This window comes from Myzus persicae, unplaced genomic scaffold (assembly GCF_001856785.1).
Source record: "Myzus persicae strain clone G006 unplaced genomic scaffold, MPER_G0061.0, whole genome shotgun sequence".
NCBI classification, from domain to species: Eukaryota; Metazoa; Arthropoda; class Insecta; order Hemiptera; family Aphididae; genus Myzus; species Myzus persicae.
Genome location: NW_019102723.1, coordinates 874,107 through 897,806, shown reverse-complemented (window position 1 = coordinate 897,806; position 23,700 = coordinate 874,107). Strand labels below are relative to the sequence as shown.

Sequence of the window (23,700 nt, the reverse complement as noted above, 5' to 3'; positions counted from 1 at the left end):
TGGTTATTTTTTAGATGTCAAGTTATATTAAGTATATGTTATGTTCATCTATTGCTAATATTTATCTAATTATTTTAATATTTAATATTTAGTAATAATAATAACTCCCCATCTCACAAGCTGCGAAGCTGAAATGAGATAAGTCAATCCAAATTGTAATTAATGAATATCTAATAAGTAAATACAATGTGTTGATTTTCTGAAGAAAAAAGAATTATATGATAAAGTAGATGATTATTTTAAGATTAGCTATAGAATAGCAGACACAGCATCCCCTAAATATCTAATACTCAATAGTCAGTTACCTACTTGGGCATTAACATTAAATTATTACTATAGTTTAGTTCGCAGTTTTTATCTTAAAAGCTTATCTTTAACTATATTATTGAATTTATTTAACTACCTACTTTTAATATATTAATTAATAACTATAAAGCATAGTAAATATGAGTATCATAGAAAAAAAATTACAAGCTAACCATTTTCATATAATCAGTAGTTAGAACAACTAAATCACTTGTTCAAATATTACCTATATATATTACTATTAACTATTGTCTATTGATTTATGACTAATGCAAATAATGTTATTTGTTTCACTATGAAGTATAATTTCAATGTTATATGTAGCTACTAGCTACTAGCTATTTTATTATTATTATTTTTTTTTTTAAAAGTCATCATAATGTAAATAGTGAATGGATACAATGATCAGTTTTTGGTATTTAAATATTTAATTTATGATGTTACACTTAACTTAAATTAAGTAGGTATCATTATCTGTTTGAAATGTTCATAGAGTATCGACAGTACAGATAGGTAGTATAATAGGTAATAAAGATAGTACTAGAATTTAATTTATCATACCCTGCAATAATTAATTACAGAGATAGTAAATAAGTTTAAATAGATTGACCTCTTTAATATTCTTTATTTTTTTTTTTTTTGTCTTAAGCTCGGCAACTTAGGCCATTAGCTGTTTGTAGGGGAGGGTGGTTACTTTGTATATGTGTTTGTGTATGTGGCACTGCGTTACACCAAGACTAAGCCACTAATATTATTATACTAGCTGAGTATTAACTTACATTAAGTTTTCTACAATTGGTTTTACATTTTTTTAAATTTTATTTTTAAACATACCTAGTACCTATAATGAGTATTATTTTCAGTTTCATTGTCTTAGTAACTAATATTGTATATACTATATTACTTTATGAATAGAAACTACTTTTTAATGGCAGGTTTATTATCAAATAGGTACCTAATCAAAAATATCAACAAATTCTTGTGAATCTTAAAAAAGTACTTATAATATAACCGTTACAATTATTGAATACGTTAAAAACTTAACCCGGGTAATTATAATATTTCACAACTGTCTTTTATTTCAGCTTACCTTGTATTATTATTATTTCTAAAATAAAACTAAAAAAAATTGAATTACCTATAGGTATGTTTATAAAAAGTAGGTACCAATAATACCAATACAAAAAACCCTACCTATATAACAAGTCCATTACAAAACAATGAAAAACTCATACAAACATTATTATAATATTTTAGACTTATGTCTTACAATATAATTGTCAATTTTTTCAGCAAAACTATACAATAGATTTATAGGTACCTACCTACCTACTTATATTGTTACCTATTCAATTATTCATGTACAGCAATAATATTATGATAAACTAAACTAATGGACTATATATAAAAAATATTACTACATATTACATAATATCTTCTAAAAGTACTAGCGGTTAGTGGACGATCGTTGACCGCTGCTGATGCCGCCGTCAATACCGTCTCTGCCGCCACCAATACCGCTGCTTTCGTCACCACTATCATTGCCGCCGCTATCAACACCACCGCCGGTACCACGACCGCCTCTGGCCACGACCGATGACTTCACGGCCACCGCTGCCACCACGACGAATGCTGCCAGCACGATGAATGCTGCGACCACCGAGAACAGCTGTGTCTAAGATCATCCATCCTGCGTATCTTTATGTACAAATGTTCAAAAGTGTGAAGATGGATATCGTACACGAACTTCGAGCAACAGAACACAACGTTGCAGGACTGGCAGTAGAACTTACAGTCCGTGTTTAAACATAAGCAGCAGTCGTTGGTTGTGTCCGTGGGTGCTCTATAATAGTTTCTGCAGAGAACGCACGCGTACTTAAGGGTTCCACGGCCGTTATCCAGGTAATCTATAAATAGCTTACGCATAAGTCCCGGCATCGCCGGTAAGTTTACATCACTTTTTGAAGACATGTAACGGAAGCTGTCGGTGCATGTATATGCGTGTCTGATGATTCTGAACCACGGCGAGTACAACAACGTCTTACAAGTCTTGCAGAAATAAGACATGTATTGATCAAACCAGTTTTTCCTTACATTGTGGTGTTTCGAGGCCACGTGAACGTAGAAATTCGGTAACCAGCCCCGGATACTGCAACTATGGCAATCAAACCAACTATTATTTAGCTGTAATAGATGTGACGCTTGACATGTATTTGCCGTGAGTTGTTCACCAAACGGATTCAAAACGTCATACCTGGAGCAGAAGCGGATACCCTGCGATCCTTGTCTTACATATCCCATTAACATATCCGACCTTTGCACCTCATAATTTACCATGGTTAGCGGTGGCAGCGGTGGTAGCGGTGGTAGCGGTGGTAGCGGTGGCAGCGGTGGTAACTGGGGACGAACCGTCATGGAAGACATTAGAGGCAGGACCGATGACGATACTGCAGGTGTACTGTGCGAATCTGTCGACCTCGTAGACGTCGATGGTGTAGGACTATTATTCGTCCAAGTCGGCCACGTGGACGTCGATATCTTAGAAATATCATTCGTCCACGCGGACGTCGTTGGTATTCTAACAGTTTTCATCCATGTCAGAAACGTTGACGTCGATGATCCATTCACCGACATCTGGCAGATAGTAGATGGTCCATTTATTGACATCGCGCAGGTAGTAGATGGTATGATTTCTTCCCCGTTTCGTGTCATATCGTAAATATTTCTTATATTTCTAATCACTGTAGAGGATATTAGTGTATGTCGATCTCACCGGAACTTCAATCTGCAAATCGGATACAGTTAAACTCTTGTTATTATTTGATTCAGTATACATTGAAAATTGATATGCTTAGATGCACCACTGAAAATCGTAACCTAAGGGGGAGTTGATGGTTTTAGGCACCCCTTTCAAATATTTTCCAGTTATTACTGCATTGCGTGTATAATATGTGACTTAGGAAAATCCGTTCGAGAACATACAATATAGATATTTCAACTAACGGACTAACATAGTATTGTAGTATAATTATATATTAAATTAAACCTAGTATTAAAATCTAATACAGTGAAACTTCCATGTAACGAATTCGAATAAGCAGTAAATAAAATTCGTAATATGGAGGAATTCTTTACATAGAATTACGTATATTTTTGTTTAAAATTTGATAGTGACAACATTTACAAAAACCAGTTTTTATCGAATAATTATTTCGTTATATAGGAACATCAGATTCGTTGTATGGAGATAAATTAACAATGAAGGTCATGGTTCTCAAAAATAATTCGTTAAATAGAAAATTTCGTTAAATAGAAGTTCGTTATATGGAAGTTCCACTGTATTATTATAGTATAATTATAAAGTTCTATTGGTAAGACCTACTTTTTTTTTATACTTGGAGAGCGACTTACTCACTATCACGTAATTCCAGCAAAAGTGATAAATAACTTTACTCTGGAGCGTACCTAAGGGAAGGAGGTCTGGGTTTGGACCTCCCCCCCATGGATTGACAAAATTTAAAATGTATAAGGTGTAAACCTCTGATTGTATAATCATTTTACACGTTAAAAAAATTTTGACCCCCTCTTTGAAAAATTCCTGGGAACGCCCCAGGCTGGAATGACAGATTTGTTCTATAAGAGAAAATGTATCTTTGATTCTAAATTTGTAATTCATATTTTGTGTTTGTTTTTCAATAAATTAGTTCAGATAAAAAATATTAAAAAATTAAACATTACATTACTTAGAAAATAGAAATATCTTATACTGAAATAATATACTATAGCAAAAATTGTATTCTTTTAGATTATAAATCAAAAAACATTTTTTATAAGATTACGAAAATATGAAAAACAATAATTTTTAATAAATCTGCTATAAAAATATACCCCGACAGTGCCAAAATCACCCAATCCAGAAAATCTCTGTGATGATTTTCTAGGATTAGTTCGATCTACAATAATAATATAATATTGTTATTATAGTTACCGTTTATTATCTTTGAAATGAAGTGGAAATAATGAAACAACATTTCATATTTTAGTCTTCGTGTAATAATGTAGACATTTCACGTGTACACGCCAGCAGTTTACTCACACGTTAATGTGAATGTCTGTACACCTCTGTGTTGAAAAGACGACTGGTTCGGTGGACGTGAAACATATTGACTGCAGGGTATTAAGAATTTGGTGACCAAATTGTTTTGGGAACTATTATACGGACAAAAGAATGTTGATAGGCCTATGGCCGCAATGCCAACTACCTGTTCATAATATATTTTATGTGAAGGGTTCGAGTTAAATGTACAGCGGGGGTTGTTGTATTCAAAACATGTATGTGTGTCTATGTCCTGCCCCACACGAAATCAAACAATACAAAGATCATTTAAGTGGAACCGGTCATCGTAGAAGGAAAAAAATAATAAACCTATATTAAGTGTCCCTGCGATGTAAAAAAAAATAACATGTGTTTTATATACTCGACCACTCAAATATTAAGGAAAAACACAGAAATAATTCAAAGTCAACTTCTTTTACGTAAGTGCCAAAAGGGACTAGTATAATATACAAATATATAATTCATATACTCTTGTTTAAACATAGGAATAAACAACGAGCGACATGAGAAGTTTCCCGAGCCGCAGTGATAAATGCATTGAGAATAAAAGCGGTAGATTATACTGCCATCTTCTCAAATGAAATTATTTTTTAATTAATGTCTATTATAAAAATGAACGCATCGTTATTCGATGAAATTATGGGTGTCGAGTTTACTATTAAATAACAATAGATATAATTTTGTAAGAGACTATAATATAATCTATGAACTTTCGGTATGTTAGTTAAAATTATAGAAGAGTATTTCAATATACATAATATTTGTATTATTCATAAAAGTATTGTTTTCAACTATATCTTATTTGCATGGGCATATTCAATGTGGGATGTAGGGGATGGATCCTCTTCACGTGACCTTTTTTTTAGATAATAAAATATCAGGGTAATCGGTAAAAACGACATGGAAGAAAACCGGCGCAACCCATTTGCGTTCGAACCCATTTATCGTAGTCCATATGCACCCGATTCAGATCAGGTGAAAATCCAGCAACATTGCCACTTATTGAATATATTGGCGCGTAACTATAAAATCTAAAATAATATTTGATCGTTTTACATGCTAATCTAAAACCTTGTTTAGTTTTTCGTTATTTTAAATACCACGTGAGTAGAACCTTGTTTCTAATGATACACGTATACAATAAACATGTATCTAGCGTATGTTACATGGTGTTAGGTATAGTTGTTAATTATTTCAGTAATAATGTGTACCTAATATTTTCATATAATTTAATATTTTAATATATTGATGAATCTCAATCCGTTCTTATGCTATATAAGTAGGTAAGCTTAAAAATTCCTATAATCAAAATTTGAATATATTATGTAGTTTATACATAATATATAAAAATGCATTGATCATGTCTTAAAACTTCACCATGCAACTCGTAGTATTCGACATTATTATATACTGGGTGGCCGAATAGATTGTACATTTTTATATGGTCAAATTTATATGATTGTATCATATTTTTAAATAATGATCAAATCCGAAGGGTGAAGGCACTGGAATTTTAGTGTTGGTCATATTCGAATGTATACGCGCGGATAGTTATAGTTATTGTGGCGTGTAGTTATAACTTACTGTGTTTGATCAACCCTGATGCCCAAATTCTTGGAACATAAATTCTTAGGTCTTCTAAGCGTTCTACGTCGTTTCTTTTCTTTATTAGAAACATGTGTTGTATATAATAAAATATAATACTCCAATGGTTTATCGATGTCTTTTGTCGTTGACCATCATAAGGGTGGTGTGAGGGTCACACCGGCTACGTCTCATTGTTGGTGTGTTACAATAGTTAGGTAGAAGCGACGCTGTGACGCCAAATTATTTTGGCCACTGGGATCTGCGATCTTCGTATTTTGGAGTGAACGTTTTATAAGATTTTTTTTTTTATATTATCCAACCTACAGATGTAGTACATTTATGTAGATGGTATACAATATAAATTATGAAAATAGTTCACATCAGATCCTCCTCTGCTGTCGGTTTAAATGGAAAAAAAAGGATCATAATAGACCACACAAAATACTGATCATGTTCTTTGCATCTTCTTTAATATTATAAACCACCTAATGAACATCGTATCTTGGCTTAGTACAAATTATTTATTCACAGGAGAAAAACTATTTTCTTCATTTTAATTTTTGAATTTAAAATTGTAATATTCAAACTAATTAATTAGGTGCTAATATACTTCATACAGTTTCTTAAATCTAAAAGCAAAAAGTATAATTGAGTTAATTTTTACCATGGGATACGCCAAAGGCAATAGAAATCAAAGTTGTTTAAAAAAATGAATATATTTTATACATAATAAATATCCCAACTTAAACATTTCGGTTAAAATTAAGTATTAAATCTAGTATAATGAACAATCAGCTTATATACGAGTAAATTTGGGTTCCTATATGGACCTATCAGACCTAGCAGGTAGAAATAATACAAAATATGCAAAATTCTTACGAGTTAAAAAAAAAGGTACGAATGTTAGTTCCTAGTTTCCTACACGATTACAAAAATGAGACGTGTAAGTTCCTAGAAGGTAAAAAAAAGGTGCTTTAGTATCTAAGTTCTTACATGACAGAAAAATATATTATAACAAATAATTACATTTAATGTTCATTCATTTTATAATTCAAATAATTTAATATTTCATATAATATTATGGCTTGAAAATTTCTCTAAATAAAGTTGTAAGCACAATACAGTTATTATAACTTGTATTATTATACCTACTCCGCACTATTATACTCCAATATGGACAAAGAAACAATCGGTGTACTTACAGTGTAATCTAGATTAGTGTATAATTGGAGTACGATTGGTGAATTAATTAATATATTATATACAGCCCCATCAGTTTGACAACTTATAATATTATATCAAATAGTGTACACTATTTTTTTGTAACTAATATCGAATTATAAAATGTATATACAAAACATAAAATATAAATATTTTTTTTACATTTATGAAATATTCATCAAAATGTTTGAATATTAAATGCATCATGATATTTTTATACTATTATTTTCTTTAACAATTATCGAATTACAAAATGTATTGAGCTGAAATATAACTGCTCCCCTTTAGAAATGTTATGTATTTATATTTATATATTATAAATAATCCATGTGTCTTAAAAGTGAAATTTATCCTTATAAGTAGTCATTAGTCTACTAGATTTTATCCTCATATAAACATTTTAGTAACTGAATAACGACTCGATTGAATTTTGAATTTAGACCTACGTTAACATTCTCAGGAAAATTTACCAACAAATAATTTACAGTAAATAAAATGAGAAGAGTATAACACTACGTAAGATAATCCTTAGGTTAGTGGTACTCAACATGTGTTCCGCTAACTGCTTGTAGATGTGCCACGGTCACGACCCTATCATATTTAATAAAAATATACATTTCAAAGTTCTCAAAATTTTCATTATCAATAATGATTATTATACTTTATTACACTTGTCGGTTTGCGGCCAAGGTATAATATCATGAAAAACTATTAGTCGTTAGACATCAATGTTTTCTAAAAATCGTGATTTTAGTATACAACATTTTTAAATTAACATTATAATTTTTATATTCTATAATACTATACAATGTTCCGTCAAAATGTTATGTTATAAAAAATATGCTACGAATATAAAAAGATTGAGAACCACTACCTTAAGTTATTCAAACAATTTCAAGAATTAGAAAATATCGTATTTAAGAATATTTAAAAATTCCAAAAATTAGATTTTGAAAATGTATTTCATTACTGAAGAAAAAATAGGTGAGCATGCTTGGTGAATCACATAATTGTATTATGTTCTAAAATTATATAATTGTATTGTTTCTGAAAAAAAATGTAGCTTCCTCTCCCATTTCAGAATTTTAGATCCGTCCCTGTTATTTACTATACCCTGTCATGACGCTGGACCGATAAATACTCGAGGTCACTGCAGCGATGTGTTACCGAACAAATTTAGACCATGTGGGGTAGGTGAATCACACATAACATTTATCTTATTCTTAGCTACAATATGAATTCTGGGTGGCCTCCCCGTTGTGTCTCGGTGGCACAATATATCTACTATACAAATATTTTTTGCCATATTATACCCGAGTGTAAAATAAATATTCGAACATGTGTTCATGTCTTTCTGCTATTCTTGATATTTTTCCTATTTAATTGTTTTGTAGATTTTTATTTTACATTTACTTTCCTGAAATTGATATAAGATACATTTTGCTAATAATATTACTGTAATTTAGTAGTACTGGGCTACAGTCTGCATATTTAATAATAAATACATGAATACGTGTCTATGAACACTATTAAACCCAGAGTTCAGAGATTAGAAAATATGTACAAGAGCATATAAAATACAAAAGCAAATCGATAAAAACTATTATACATATCGTAAGTTTCATCCACGTGTGTAAGTTGTCAACAGAAACATTTCTGTCTTGTTAGTTTTAATGCTGCACATTAATTATCTCTAAACAAATTTGAATTTTAAAAAAATGGAGCAACGTAGGTGCTGTTCTGCTGTTCAGTAGGTGTCGAGTGTACCTTCGTAATTGAGTTAGAAGATCAGTATTATTCATGACGTAGTATATGTATTACACTTGAATGCAATGATTAATCTTTGCAAAACGAAAAACGATTCTGAACAATCCCAATCCGTGAATATGACGAGCACACAAATATAAGGTTTAAACGGTATAGGTAAACGAGTAAAAAATACGGTTTTAAAATAGTAATATAATACATTACATCACATTAATGTTAGTTCAATGATCAATAATTTTATTATCTTATTGTATAAGGTCTGCCGTCAGTAATTATTGGAGTCATTAGAGTAATATTTATATAAAAAAAAATAAAATATAAAATTATAATAGTACCACGAGGTGATTTTAAAAAGGTCGAAACGTGTCGCCACTGTAAACCCTCACGGCGCCGCGATAAACCTAGCATCACTTAATTTCGAAGCAATTGCGGGTGGCTTACAATATTGAACGGCAGGTACATGGATACAACTATACGAGTACATGTTATACTTAGTGACGCGCAGACTGTACACAATATTGAGCGCCATAAATAGTATTGTCATTTACACCGTTTTGTTGATCGAGATTTAATCAGATATTTGTCGTCACAAATACCCGTAGCCAGTGACGGATCTAGTGGCGACGGAGGGTCGGCGGAGCGGCGGCGGCGGGGACGACCGGTCGGTTCCGCAGTGGCGGCGCCGGAACAGCAACGTGGCGACGTCTCGGTCGTCTTGGTCGTCGTCGTTGTAACCGTCAACGCCGCCGCCGACACCATTGCCGAACCCACCGACGCTGCCGCCCCTGTGGCCGCGGCCGCGACGGCGCCGGTCGCCGACCGGTCTTGGGAACACATCCGACTGGGTCTCCCAGCACGGCGCCCGGGCCGCGGCCGGCGGCGGCACGATCCCCAACGGGAGGCAGCTGCCGTACGGTATGTACCCCTCTTCGGCGTGCGGCGTCTGCACGTACAGCCACTGCTCGTTCTTGAACACCGCGTTCACCACCATGCCTAGTGGTAGTGCCACCTCCGTCTGGTAGTGGTCGTCCAGCTGAGTCTGGTACAGCAGACATCCCGTGCATAGCACCATCGGTATGTTGCCCGGCCGACCAATCGACGACTGCGTGAAGATATCGAAACAATTATTAATAATATGGTATGATAAGTTATTAATACAATAATTTGAGAACAGACGCTAAATGGTATTCGGATATGCCCCCCCCCCCCCATTAGCTTCCGTGAAGACAGGTTGGAGTGCCGGGCGTCCAGCACCGGTCGGGGCTCGAAGTCCCCGTACTAGAAAATAAAATTCTGGTGCCGGCACCGATGCGGTCAGGACATTTGCGGTCGGCACCTTTTTTGTGCCATTTACGGTCAATTTATCTCTATTTACCTGACTATAAAATTTGGATGCTATTTATAATGTATATAAATGTATTGTAGTGAACTTAATTTGTGCCAATATGTATACGTTTACTATTTAATTATATTTTGACTTTCCTTCACACTTTTCGAGGCTTAGGACTGACAGTATTTTTTACTTTTAAAAGCTTATATTATTATTATAAATAATTCATAATAATATATTTAAACTTTTAATTTTTAATACGTTTAAATTTAAATTTTAACACTATACCACTGTAATACTGACAGATCGAACTGTACCAAATACTACCAATGCGTATACAATTTTAAGAATTGAGTAAATATTATCGACGATGTTTTCGAATAATAATAATAAAATGTACAGATCTAATAAATATATCAGACGTTATTACCTTATCGATTATGACATCGAATATGCATAATCAACCAAATGGCTGCATCACAAATCGGTTTATCCCGTATAAATAATAATAATAAACTTTTTAAACACATTTTCATGATATTAAAAATATGTATTTAGAATATAATATTATGTATAGCACCTTAAATTGCACAGTCAGGTAAATAGAAATAAATTTACTGCAAATGGTACGAAAAAAATCCGACCGCAAATGTCCCGGAACCGAAAATTCGGCTGCATACGAATTGCGTCCCGCGGCAAAAATTCATTCCGAATTGCGTCCCGGGTTCTTTTGGAGGTCATACTAATTGCGTCCCGGGTTTTTTTGGTGGTCGTACTAATTGCGTCCCGAATTTTTTTAACTTTTATAGGTACCGATTGAGTCTCGTGTATATTATAAAAACTAAACAATATTTCCCTTCCCATTTTTATACAGACTTAGGACTGTCTGTAGTAATAGTTACTAGTTAATACAAGTAGATTAAAAATATTGTTTTTGCTTAATATATTATTTTTGTTTTTGTATTTTGTCAAAAAATTGTAACTGTATAAAAAATATTATCGTTATTGGTGAAAAATGTATTGTTTTTTTTTTGTAATTTTAATTTTATAAAAATGTTATAGTAATATAATATAGTACCGGTAAAAATGTAAAAGATAACTTTTTTAGGAATTCAAACCAACTAATTTTTTTTTATTCAAAATCTGCCATTGCTTGTTTTAAAAATTGTTCTTTTTTAATTATAGAGGTTGTGCGGTTGTTTAAGTGAATACTACGTTGTTTTATATAAATATCTGTTTGTAACCCCTTCATAGTATATCAATAAATTGAAAAATATTTGGATGTGCATTATAAAACATTGCGTTGAGCTTAGAATGAAAAGCTTCACAACTATTTGTAGTTCTCATAGTAGTGATTCGTTTTCTTCGTCATGATTATGATTAATAATTTAGCTATTATTTTTTTTTAAGTACTTGTGGAAGCGAAATTTGTACGCACCAATCACAAATAAATCCCTTTGTTTTTCGCTAAACATAGTTTTAATTTCACTCGCCATAGTTATTGTTAAAAGTTAAAAACTTGGTTTAAAAAAAGTAACACGTGTGAATAAGTGAACCGTTTACACTGCACTGCGACAATAATTGTGTTTGTCTATACAGAGAGTAACTCACTATAAAATTATCAAAGTTTTAACGTAATCGTTTTTATTCAATCTATAATAAATTGATAATAAGTAATAAACTAATAACCAATAATTTCGACTTTAAAGATATCACAGGTAATGGGGACGCAATTCAGACGTGCTCAAGAAAAACCCGGGACGCAATTAGTATTATACCTTTTTATACCTTTTTATACGGGACGCAATTCGTAAGCAGCGGAAAATTCGCACCATGCAAATGTGCCTAAATTGATTTTTTATTTTATTTTAATTATATTCGTACATTTTACTGTACATATTACTATGGCGAACCATTATATTGGTTGACACTTAACATTATTGTATCGGTTGACTCAATCCTTTTCCATGGAATATGCTTAGATAAGGTAAACCTCAGGTGATATAGATCAGCGTGGTCCAACTGTTTGTGATTGGTGGACCAATTTACACATTTATAAACACCAGCGGGGGGAGGGAGGGGGGCACCAAAAGACAAAATTACAATTGTATTCGTATTTCATTATATAACAAACATATTAATATGATATAATATACATGTTACTACATTTAAGAATACTTATTATAGTTTAGAGTTAAACTCCTTGTTGCCAATGGCCATAGTTGCCGAGGCCTTAATTCAAATAAAAAAAATAAAAAAATACTTATTATTAGTCTGCGATAAGACCGATTTCCTCACTTCATCTCCACTATAGTTTTTTTTTTTTGATCCATTACATTTAAACACTAAAATTATTCAATATGTACTCTATATGGAGGACCAAAAAATGCTTTCAGGGCCAAGGGTTGGACTACTCTGACATAGATAATTAATCAGAACGCAGAGAACGGTATCGAATAATTGATTTACAACTTGAGTTACAAATTTAAATGAAACATTCAAATTTTAAGTAAAAATTTTAAACTACAGATTAAAATAAAAATATTATTCATGTATAATATGCTATGTTAATTTATTTACAAGTCATAAGTTATTGAATTTATACAGATCTAATCAATTTCATTTATATAAATAAAAAGTATTTGTGTATACTGTATATGATACGATGTATCCTTCTGCATATTCATTTATGCATTATTATTATTACATTTGTTATAGGATATTTATTAGATTAGTTTGTAATATAATATTATGTATGTAACAATAATACAGTAAACTTTGTTTATTTCTATTAGTGAATACTAATTGATTATTGCATTCGATTTAGATAATATATTGTTGTATAATATTTTGTATTCATTAGAAAGGAGGAAGTCCAACTCATCGTGAAGACGTAAACATGGTGAACATTCTAAACAATGATTATAGGGATCGTACTAGTCGTAAATCCGTCTCGTGTCAAATAATTCAGCTATTTATTAAAAATCAAATCGTTCAAAAATCAACATTGTAATCATCTACCACGATAAAACTATTACAATACTTAATACGTATTCAATTTTGAAATAATCAAGTCTAAGTGACGTGAAAATATTTCCTACATGTATTTTATGAATTTCAAACTAATGAGAAACTAAACTTGTTTTTGTAATCCAATACTTTTTTTAGGTATAGTACTGTCTACTCCGTTGTAGAAGTATTATTTTCTAGGCTACATTATTTTATATGGCAGAGGTCATTAATGCCGATATAACCATGTGCTTTACGTGGTCGATCGTTCGGTCTAATCGTTTTTTCTCGAACGCTAACGACTATCTAAATACTAAATATGAAATAAGATGTATACCTACTCAAACGCAATATGCAATTAACCGTCATTCCATAAACAAAACAAAAATACCTCAAATAATTAATTTCATCGCGAATCTTTGCCGATGTGAAGCATGAAAAATACATCCCCTGGAAACAGGCTGCAGTAACTTTAATGATATGTATATTATGTTTATTTAGTACGTACCTACACTGCATACTGCGTAAGTAGATATTAAAAACCAATTAAAAATGATTGATGAAACTCGACGAATGATTAGACGAGTTACACATCACCTATCGTTATTTGAAAAGAAGTGGGTGCCGCCAAATGGCAAATATACAGAATATAATATTTTATATTAAAATTGAAGTATACGTGTCATAAGAATACCTAAATCGGGCTAAATGTATATTGGAATTTGCTATATCCTATGTATAAACTAAATAGACAAAACACAAAAAACAGATTTTTTTATAGAAGAAATTAATTAAATAATATATGGCTTGTTGTTTTAAATATTTTATGATGGTCGACATTACAGTACAAGATAAACTCCCAATGAATAACGATTGGCATCTTAACAAATGTAATTGTATGTCAGGCAATATATGATTTTTTATATATATCATACACATATATCGTATGGTAAAAACCTAATACATTGTAAACATATAGGTATTGAAATTTTTAAAAAAAATCCAATGTGTCCCTTTTCTACGAAATAAAATAGTTACCTAGGTTCAATATTATATCTTATTAAAATAACTATGTGTACTTATTATTAAGCAAATAAATTAATCTCGATAGGTAACGCATTCCCATTTTCTGAGAGCTGACAGATTTAATTGTTTCTAACTTGAAAGATATTAAAATAGGATGTTATATTTTAACAAAAAAAATTTAATAGCTGTTTAATGTATAAATTAGGTATTATTTAACTGCATTATTTTATTGAGCATCGAATTTAGTATTACGCATTCTCACAGATCTTTTTTGAGCGTGTTGGACTGATTCAAGTATAATGTATATAGACGTATAAAGTTGAGATATAATATATATATTAAAAAATAATATATTGAAGACAATATTACAATATTTTGTAGTAAGGTATTATTTTAAGTTATTTTACTTTTGAGAGGAAATCGTCCAAATCAGATATTCCATAGCCGTACGTCTGTTCGGGCTTGCCATAGTCCAATATGTTTGAGTGCACGTGGTTTCTCCTTTTTCTCTGAACATGGTTGTTGTGTCTTCTTCCTCGATACTCAGACGATGTCGAACCGCCGTACGACTTCCTGACAAGTAACATATAACATAAATATTATTGTAATATTATATTATTATGTACCTATATAATATTTATTATAATATATTGTTTAGTCACCGCACTTTCATAAAAAATAGTGATAAAATAGAATAGTATCGAAATGCGCGTGATACAGTGATGTCATCAGTCGGGAGGAGAGAATGGAGGACATCTGCCTCTTTCTGATTTTGAATAAATGAAGAATTTATTCCAGGTCAACGTATGAAAAAACTATGAAAATGATGTAAATATATCGATAATATGTGAAAATTCACAAAAAAATTATTTCGTTTTGAATTATTCTAAAAAAATATTAATATTTAAAAATACATAAAATCTATAAATTTGGGAATGGAAGGACGCACACGTATTTTTATAGGTAGGTATATGTTATTTGCAACGATTTGCACATGGGCATGTTAGTACAATATGTCAACAGCATAAAATTCCCACTTATTATTTTTAAATTACTTTTATTTTTATGATTTTTGCATTCCAAAAAGCAACAGTAGTACTTGTTTCTACTGACAACAAAAACATTTTAAAAGCCAAACTGAAAAAACCACCCTAATATTCGTCCGTGATTATAGCTTGGTTTTTAAAGAACTGCCATGAGAGTATTTTATATTTTATGAGCTAGGTTATTCTGTATTGTGATAACATATTTCATAAACTTACGTTTCATGAGGATTCTGTTCGGGTTCTTGTTGACAAAGATCTTTTCTGTGCAACACCCATGTCAATGTATCGTCGTTTTTCTTGGCCAGCGATGAACTTCTAAGTCCCATCAGTTTCGTTTCCCATCAGGTGCCGCCTTTAATTCTTAAATTCCTGTAATATTTGGTACATGTAAAGAAACAGTAAATAAACTTAATAATGCATTACAGATCTACAGCATACAAATGTACATTACAATTTAAATAAACATTATATATATGTATATATATGCACTTCAGCTTTTAGAATAATCATGACAAAAAATATTGAACACTTGTTGCGTTTTGAGGGTATAAGAAACTAGTGAATGCAAAGTAAGAATAATGTTTATATTCACCACTTCCGGGATTCAATTTTTAGCGCAAGTCGAGAGTTTCAAAGAAACTAAAAAGTATATACCTAATCGTCCCCACCGTCGCTTAATAAATTCTGCGAAACCCATGAACGTGTCACGTAAAAAATGAAACAAAACCTTACCCGACATGCCACGCCGACGAAGATCCAAATACCTATTATACTGACGGACTCGGAGCTCGGCGACCAGCGGATGAGGAGATCGTCTGCATCGGCACGTCACCGGTGTAATAATATATGGTATAGGTATTATAATAAAAAAAACGTATTGGACGTACCGAGTTTCCTCGTTTGCGTTCGACTCGGACGTCGGCGGTGTCCGACGGTATTGCACGCGCGACCGTAATATTATCATCATGATAATTATTATTATTATATAATATAACATATTATAATGTGTGTACGTATATACGTTTTTTTTTTTTTTTTAAATGCATAAAAAACACGCCGTTTCCATCGCCGTTGTGTGTTATCGATGCGGCTTTAATTGTTTGGGGGCGTCTTTGGTCAGGCGCTCGTGCACACTCGCACACACAAACGCGTGCGCGGGCCCGACGACGGAGACGACGTCGAGTTTCCCGTACAGACCGGCCGGCGGAGAGGCGTGACTTGACCCAAGCTCCGCAGCGTGCCCGGCCCGGGCCGACCGTGGGAACGTGTTACAGATGACCCGAGTGCACCGCCGCCGTCCTCTCGCACAACTCATATAGACTCGAGCGCACACACGTACACGCGCGGCGCGCGCACACACACACACACACACACACACACACCGTATTAAACGTGATGTATGTGCTATGTACAGGATGATTTTTTTTGAAAACTCATCACCATAATTTTGAAAACTATTACCATTTTTCAAAAATAAATAAAAATACATATAGGTTTTGGAAAATCTCACTCTTTTAAATGACATCATACATTATATCTTTGATCTCACAGATTTTGAATATTTTTTTTTCGGAGTATTTATTGCTGTATAATATCATACAAATCAAATGTTGAACTCCTAGTTAATATACCTATTTAATTATACGTATTTTTAAGGTATAAGCTGTACAAGTATATAAAGCTTAGACAAGTGAGGTCGTAGTGAACCTTCGTTTTGCGTGGTACCCCTGTGCGGCCGCAACAGTTCTCATATTATAGCTACCTATAAATACGATTATTAGCTAAAAGTTTATTACTGATAATTAGCTAACTATTTAGCGATACCCTTTTTCCGTTCATCAAAGTTCTCCAAAAAATATTTTGCTTCGGACTACGAAATCAAAAATGTATGTTATGTTGTTATCTTTAAAAAATATAAGACAATTTTAAACGATAACGATTAAAGGTCGTTTTGTCATCAAATTATGTAAACAATTTATTTTTAAAAACGCATAGTTTTTGAAAGTATGAGGGTTTATTATCAAAATAATCACCCTATATATAATATCCTAACTCTGTGATGCGTTCTCCTCCTCATCTTACTTAAATAGGCGTTTGTTAATTATTATTATTATTATATAAACAGACCCATTACAAAAATCGAAATAACAAATCAGACGCAGGATACGAGACCGGGTGGATTTCGGCTTGTGTGAGACGTGTACAATGGTACAGGATATATTATAGTAGGTGGGCATATATAGGTATAGGTGTTGAGCCTTGATCAATCGCATGTCCATGACACACGGGCTAGTTAATTTCGGTATGTACCTTAATACCTGGCCGATCGACCGATCAAGTACATTTATTTTCATTCCACACTTCATGTTGTATGACGATGACGGAGTAGAACACACCTGAACACGTCATTTTAAAAGTTGAACTATCTGAGAAAGCACACAAAAAAAATGGCCTAACGGCAGTGGAAGATCGGGCCTCGAAATATGACGGAAATAAATTAAGCCACGGTAATAATATATCTAGTAATATGCTCGTATTGAGACGTCATCATGATCTCAAACAGAAGACCCAGTCGGCGTTTCAAGTGTTTTGAGTGCAAAACTCGAGGGACAATGCCGATATTATATTAGTATATTATAATGTACACAGTGCACTGTATAATATAATATATATATATATATAAATGCTCTGTGCGACTGTGTGTATTCTAATAACCGCTACGACTGCACGAAAAACGTGCCAGACGTTTATAATTATAAAAATATACAATAACGTACCTCCAAATCGCATCGTTTGTGATAATAATGGTCGGACGATTCAGCCCCGCCCGCGCGTTCGCTGTTGTGACTCGCGAACAGTGTCTACGTGCACTTAAGAGCACGTTACACATGCAATCGTCCATAGTGTTGTCTCTGTCTTGCACACACACACACACACACACACACACAAACAGGCATATATTTAGGGTTCTATGTGAACAAATCACCCAGGGAAGTACATTAGTATAAGCGTCACTTTTTTATACAGATAAATATTATAATAATAATATAATAATTAGTATAATTATTGTTTAAACATTATTACGATCCTGTTTAATTTTCCAATCGTAATAGAGATTAATTTTTACTTAAATAAAAACCTATTGAACCAAATTTTCTCAGATTTTTTTCTTTGTTGAATTTCTTTTATCTAAATCACGGATAAAATAATAAAATATATAAATATAACAATAGGATTATGATATTATGTATGAAAGAGAAAAACCTCTTTGCAGTATATACCTACATGTCCTACATGTATGCAATATTAGATATCCAACTATTTAGACATGTACAAGGTAATGTGCGCCTCAGTGCTAATTTTTTAAAAATACAAGGAACTAACATTTTTAAAGTAATAGTAAATATTTAATTTTTGATTCTGAATGGAGCAATGAGTACATTGATATTATTTACAACGATGTAAAAATTTAAAACAAGGATTCTCGTAAATAAGTCCTAATTATAACCAAAAAATCTAAAAATATATAAACACTATTATTTTTCACAATCATTTTAAGTTCAAATTTGTACGAAATTATATACTACAATCAAGAATAACGATGTAAGTTATTTTATTGTAATTTAAAAATATTATTCGTGGATATAGTTGAGATTTTTAGAATACATTATTATATTTTGTATAGAATACACAAAATTACATTTTCAAGTACAATTTAAAAAAAAAATGTATTTAACCTACTGTAGTATTCTAATGCTTAATAGTAAAATAAATTACTTTAATCACAATTATATCATACAATTTCAGCTGACAGACCTCGCTCAGAATCATTTTTCGTATACAATGGTTATTGGATTAAATTAAATTCATCCATTACAGTGACTCTCTGGACACCTAATGTCCAGCGATACCCAATTACCCGACTTCCCTTATATTTGGTTCTAAAGAGTAAGGACACTTTTTCTAGACACTTTTTCTAGTTGAGAAAATACTCGGATTGACAACTTTGATGGAGGTTTCTGGCAAAAAATATGATCTACTTGTACCTTTGAGGTTAAGATAGAAAATTCTCAGTACTTTTTAAAATAGGTAATCGAGGAAAACAAGAAAAACCCTAACATAATAATTAGAATATGTTAAAATTTTAATATAATTATTAAAATATTTATTAGTTAACCTCAGAATTTTGTCAATACCGAGAAAATTTGCAAATTATTTTGTATTTAAAAATTCCTAAATTTGTTGATATTGATATTTAAGATTTGAAAAATGTAATGCGGCATTCTTTATAAGCTGTTATTGCTGTATTAAAAAAAAGTTGACAGCAGTGATCTCGCACATTCAAATATTTTTAAAGAACAATCATTATATAAATAATTAAATCAACCTACCGCATCATAATTAAATTACTTTAATAGCAACATCAAAAAACATAGGTACTACGAAACATACTTGGTAATATTGATTGACGACCTTCGCTCAAAATCGTTTTTTTTTTTTTTAAAGCTGAAGTAATTTATCATTGAATATATTAATAACACATAATATATTACAGTGATTTACTCTATTATTATGGCGAGGTATACTCGACACCTATTATACTGTACGGCGGAGTGGTTATTTTTTTTCATTTTCAAATCGTTTATCGATATAATATTATGATTGCTTGGATTCCGTTTATGTATTTCTATGTATTATTTAATAAAGCCAAATCAGTCGGATTGTATAAAAACGACCCAGAACAATTAATAATTATCATTACTGTTTTGGAAATGCCGATCATATAACAAATTATCCACACGCCCAAAGATAGTAATTATTTAGGAAGACACCACAGCTAAACAAAACTTAATGGGCGGTCCACACATCTAACAAATGGTGCAAAATGCGTCCAGAGTAGTTGGAAGTCGGTTAAGAACTAAGCATAATTTTACCCCCAGTTTTATTTTTATCATAATATGCCTTTTATCATATTATTCTGAATGGCCGTTATACGAGCTAAACTTTTAGACACATCAAACGGCGTGCTTGTGGAAAAGGGCTTTATCTAAGGCACGTGTTACTAGTGAATAACCGCATTCATGGCCTATTTAAATTTTAAAGTTAATAGTTCATTATTAATTATTTATTATTTAATTTGTACCTATGTGACTTTATTTTTTCAATTAACATTGCATAGTACTATATACAATATATAAATGTATTTACCTATAAGCCAATTCATACTTATTCGCCCAAAAACAGACTACATTTTCGGTCGATTCTCTCGAACGACTCGAACAGTCTACGCTACCTGCGATATGGAACATCTAATTAAAAAAAAATAAAACGCTATAAACGATAAAATCACGTCTTATCATTCACTCGATTTGCGTTTAAGTTGTCGCAGACGAGCATGCACTTACATATAGTTCCTTCCATTCATATTAACTACAGTACTTGGGTTTTAATTATAAATAAATAATCCAACAATATATTTTCATAATTCAAATAACAGCTAAAACCACGAAGTTATTTTCAAGTGAGTCGACGCCCCCCCGGTGACACCGCCACTAAAGCACACACTCGTCGGAGCTGTCTTCGTGGCAAATATTGTCGTCGGGCGATGTCACAACAACAATATGCCCGCCTGTACTACTCAACGAGCGTTTCCAAACCGCTGTTCTTTTGTACGGCTCTCGCACCACAAAGGATAGCTTATTATTATGATTATTATTATTGTCATGAGCGCTTAGGGGTCAATAATGTCAAAAGGGCTAAATTTTTTGTTATCCTGCGTCGTCGGTGGTCTTTCACTCTTTCAAATCCGCACGTGTGTGCGGCAAACTTACACAATACGTTTCTCTGTATGTTTATAATAATATGTATAATATATTTGACATTAGTGGAAATAATGTTCATTATTTGAAAGCAATCAGCTGTCCCGGCGACGAAGGGGATTCGCCGTAAAATGTGATGTGATGTTATACAACATACAACATTTTATAATAGCAAACTCGGAAGTTTATACCTATTCAAAGTCCACCTCAACATTGAGTTGGTATGTCACTGTGATATGGGCGGAGACTCGTTTGCGCACATATTAAAATATTTTTAAAATTTACGACAACTCGTTTGCGCACAAACTAGTGAACAATGAAAACCAGATTGTAGGTATAGTTTTTGGTGTACTGGGTGCTTTAAGCTACCCATACTCGATCGATTATGACCGTATAGTCTTAAACCATAACGTGGTTTCCTATCAGTTTTTATCTATCAAAAACGGCATTAACGCTAGCCAAGTACACGACTCATGAGTATACGAGCTTAAATATTTCTAATTTTCCACTATTTTTGTTAAATGTTTCCGGCGATAACTGATAAACCTTATTAGTTATTACAAATCTCTTTTATACATTTTAGTTTAGTCTCCGATTGCGATTTGCGGTGTTATAACAATGGACGCTATTTGTTTAATACGGAGAGAAAAACGTTGTAAAATATTGGAAAATTTCAAATTTCGAGAGTATAGGCAATTAAAAAATGGAAATTTCAATTATCGGTGAACTAATAAATTTTGCAATGCTAGTATTGTTGTAAACAATAATGACCAAATTTTCGATGAATCTAACGCGGAGCATAAACATGAATACATGATGCATATTCAGATCAGGTTATATCAAGAGAAATTGTAAGGAGCTCACTGAAAAGAAAGGCGGAAATTGATCTGTATACCCGTCCAAAAAAATTAATACGTCAAGAGCTAAAAAACACCGATGTTGCTGATAATATGGAACATCCGAACATGGTGACAATTTGAAGGAAAATGTTGTTTGAGTTTAATAATTTTACATCAGTAATGAGTAATGACCAATTAAAAAATTGTGAGGTGCGCAGATAATGTACACTCTATACATGGATATATTTTTTTGAAAAAAGGTTTCTGTTGTTCGTAAATTGTGCGCAAAATGAGTTACGTTTTTGTGCGCAAATGAGTTGTAAAAAAGGTAAATGTGCGCAAATGAGTTGTAGCCGTGATATGCGTACCTATTAAATTGTAATCCTTTTATAAATCAATAATCATTAATCATTGCTGACGAAAACCTATTTTGATTGGGGATCCTGACAGCATCTATTCTAAGAATATTCAATTGTACTTAGATTAATATTAATTTGAAATTTGAATCAACTATTGTGTTATAATTTAAATTATTTATTTAAAGTGTTGTGCTCACTACTGCTTGATTGATCAATACGATAATAATAATTACTATCAGTCATTTATTTTTGTATCAGTTATATATATGGTGGATTAGATTTAACTGTAATAAGTAATTTTTGACAAAAACATCGGTTTCGTTATCTGTATAATATTGTTTTTGAGTAAATAATTTAATGTTTTGTTGATTTTATAACAAAACGTTATATCAAAGATTTTGTATCAATTTTGTAGGATATATTGTATGATATGATTTAGTCGTTAAAAATAACTCTAGTGTCTAATGCCATAACATCAAATCAAACAAATGATACACGCACACCCTTTTAGTAAGGAGCTATTTAGCTATTAACATGAAAGGAAAATGTACAAATACAATTCTCATTTCGTATACAGCAAATTCATTGTACTTTGTCAAATAATCAACAATAGGTATTTAATGTAAGCACAACTGAGTATAGTGATTAGAAATTACTAATTAATATTGTAATAATAAAATCAACATTATTGCAATAATGATATTCTAACAATAGGTATAGGTATGATTATTTAAAACTGAATATTGACCAAGTTTGTATGATCTACACATCTATATATTCATAACAGTCATAAAACTTATATATGGTTATTATTTATAACAATCCAATAAACAAAACCAATAGTAAGTTTAATAAATTGTTTATTTAAAATTAATATCTGCTCACATCAACATAACAATACTTAAATTGTAGTGTGTCAACTACTACTTCTACTTTACAATCTAATAAAAATTATCATTTTGGTGAGATAATTGGACAATACAGATCACAACCCAATACATATGAAGGTAAAACATTCAAAAACATTGACATTTATTGAATAGATTATTGACCGAATTTTGTAAAGGAGAAAATAAAAAGGAGTAAAATAATGAAAAATAAAAACAAAGAAAAAGAAAAAGACTGAAAGATAGAAAAGAAGAAAGAGAAAAAGTCAAATTTTCGGAGCTCAAAACATACTCTACAAAGCAATAAATTATACTTTAAAAAATAAAAAAATAATAATGAAATAAAGGTAAAGAAAATACTAAAAAGGAAAATAATTCTACAAAAAA

General features: G+C 31.8%; 1 protein-coding gene across 2 annotated transcripts; it reads right to left on the bottom strand.

The window, feature by feature from the left end:
- Nucleotides 1–8,543: 8,543 nt before the first annotated feature.
- LOC111033012 lies at nt 8,544–16,539 on the bottom strand. Of its 2 annotated transcripts, none has more exons than XM_022313552.1 (4): nt 16,142–16,539; nt 15,626–15,778; nt 14,771–14,936; nt 8,544–10,100 (listed from the first exon to the last, which is right to left on the bottom strand). In XM_022313552.1, the coding sequence occupies exons 2-4, from the start codon at nt 15,733–15,735 to the stop codon at nt 9,585–9,587; spliced, it is 792 nt and encodes a 263-aa protein (XP_022169244.1). In that variant the 5' UTR covers nt 15,736–15,778; nt 16,142–16,539; the 3' UTR covers nt 8,544–9,584. The 2 variants fall into 2 exon arrangements, with proteins under 2 accessions (XP_022169244.1, XP_022169245.1); XM_022313553.1 differs by lacking the exon at nt 16,142–16,539 and adding an exon at nt 15,861–16,105.
- Nucleotides 16,540–23,700: the final 7,161 nt, after the last annotated feature.

Excerpts from the sequence above, each read along its gene's own strand:
- LOC111033012 (XM_022313552.1), bottom strand. The coding sequence starts at position 15,735 with ATGGGACTTAGAAGTTCATCGCTGGCCAAGAAAAACGACGATACATTG. Across the intron at positions 14,937-15,625 it reads GAACAGAATCCTCATGAAAC|GAAGTCGTACGGCGGTTCGA; the intron begins GTAAGTTTATGA and ends GTTACTTGTCAG. Across the intron at positions 10,101-14,770 it reads TGGACGATTTCCTCTCAAAA|TCGTCGATTGGTCGGCCGGG; the intron begins GTAAAATAACTT and ends ATCTTCACGCAG.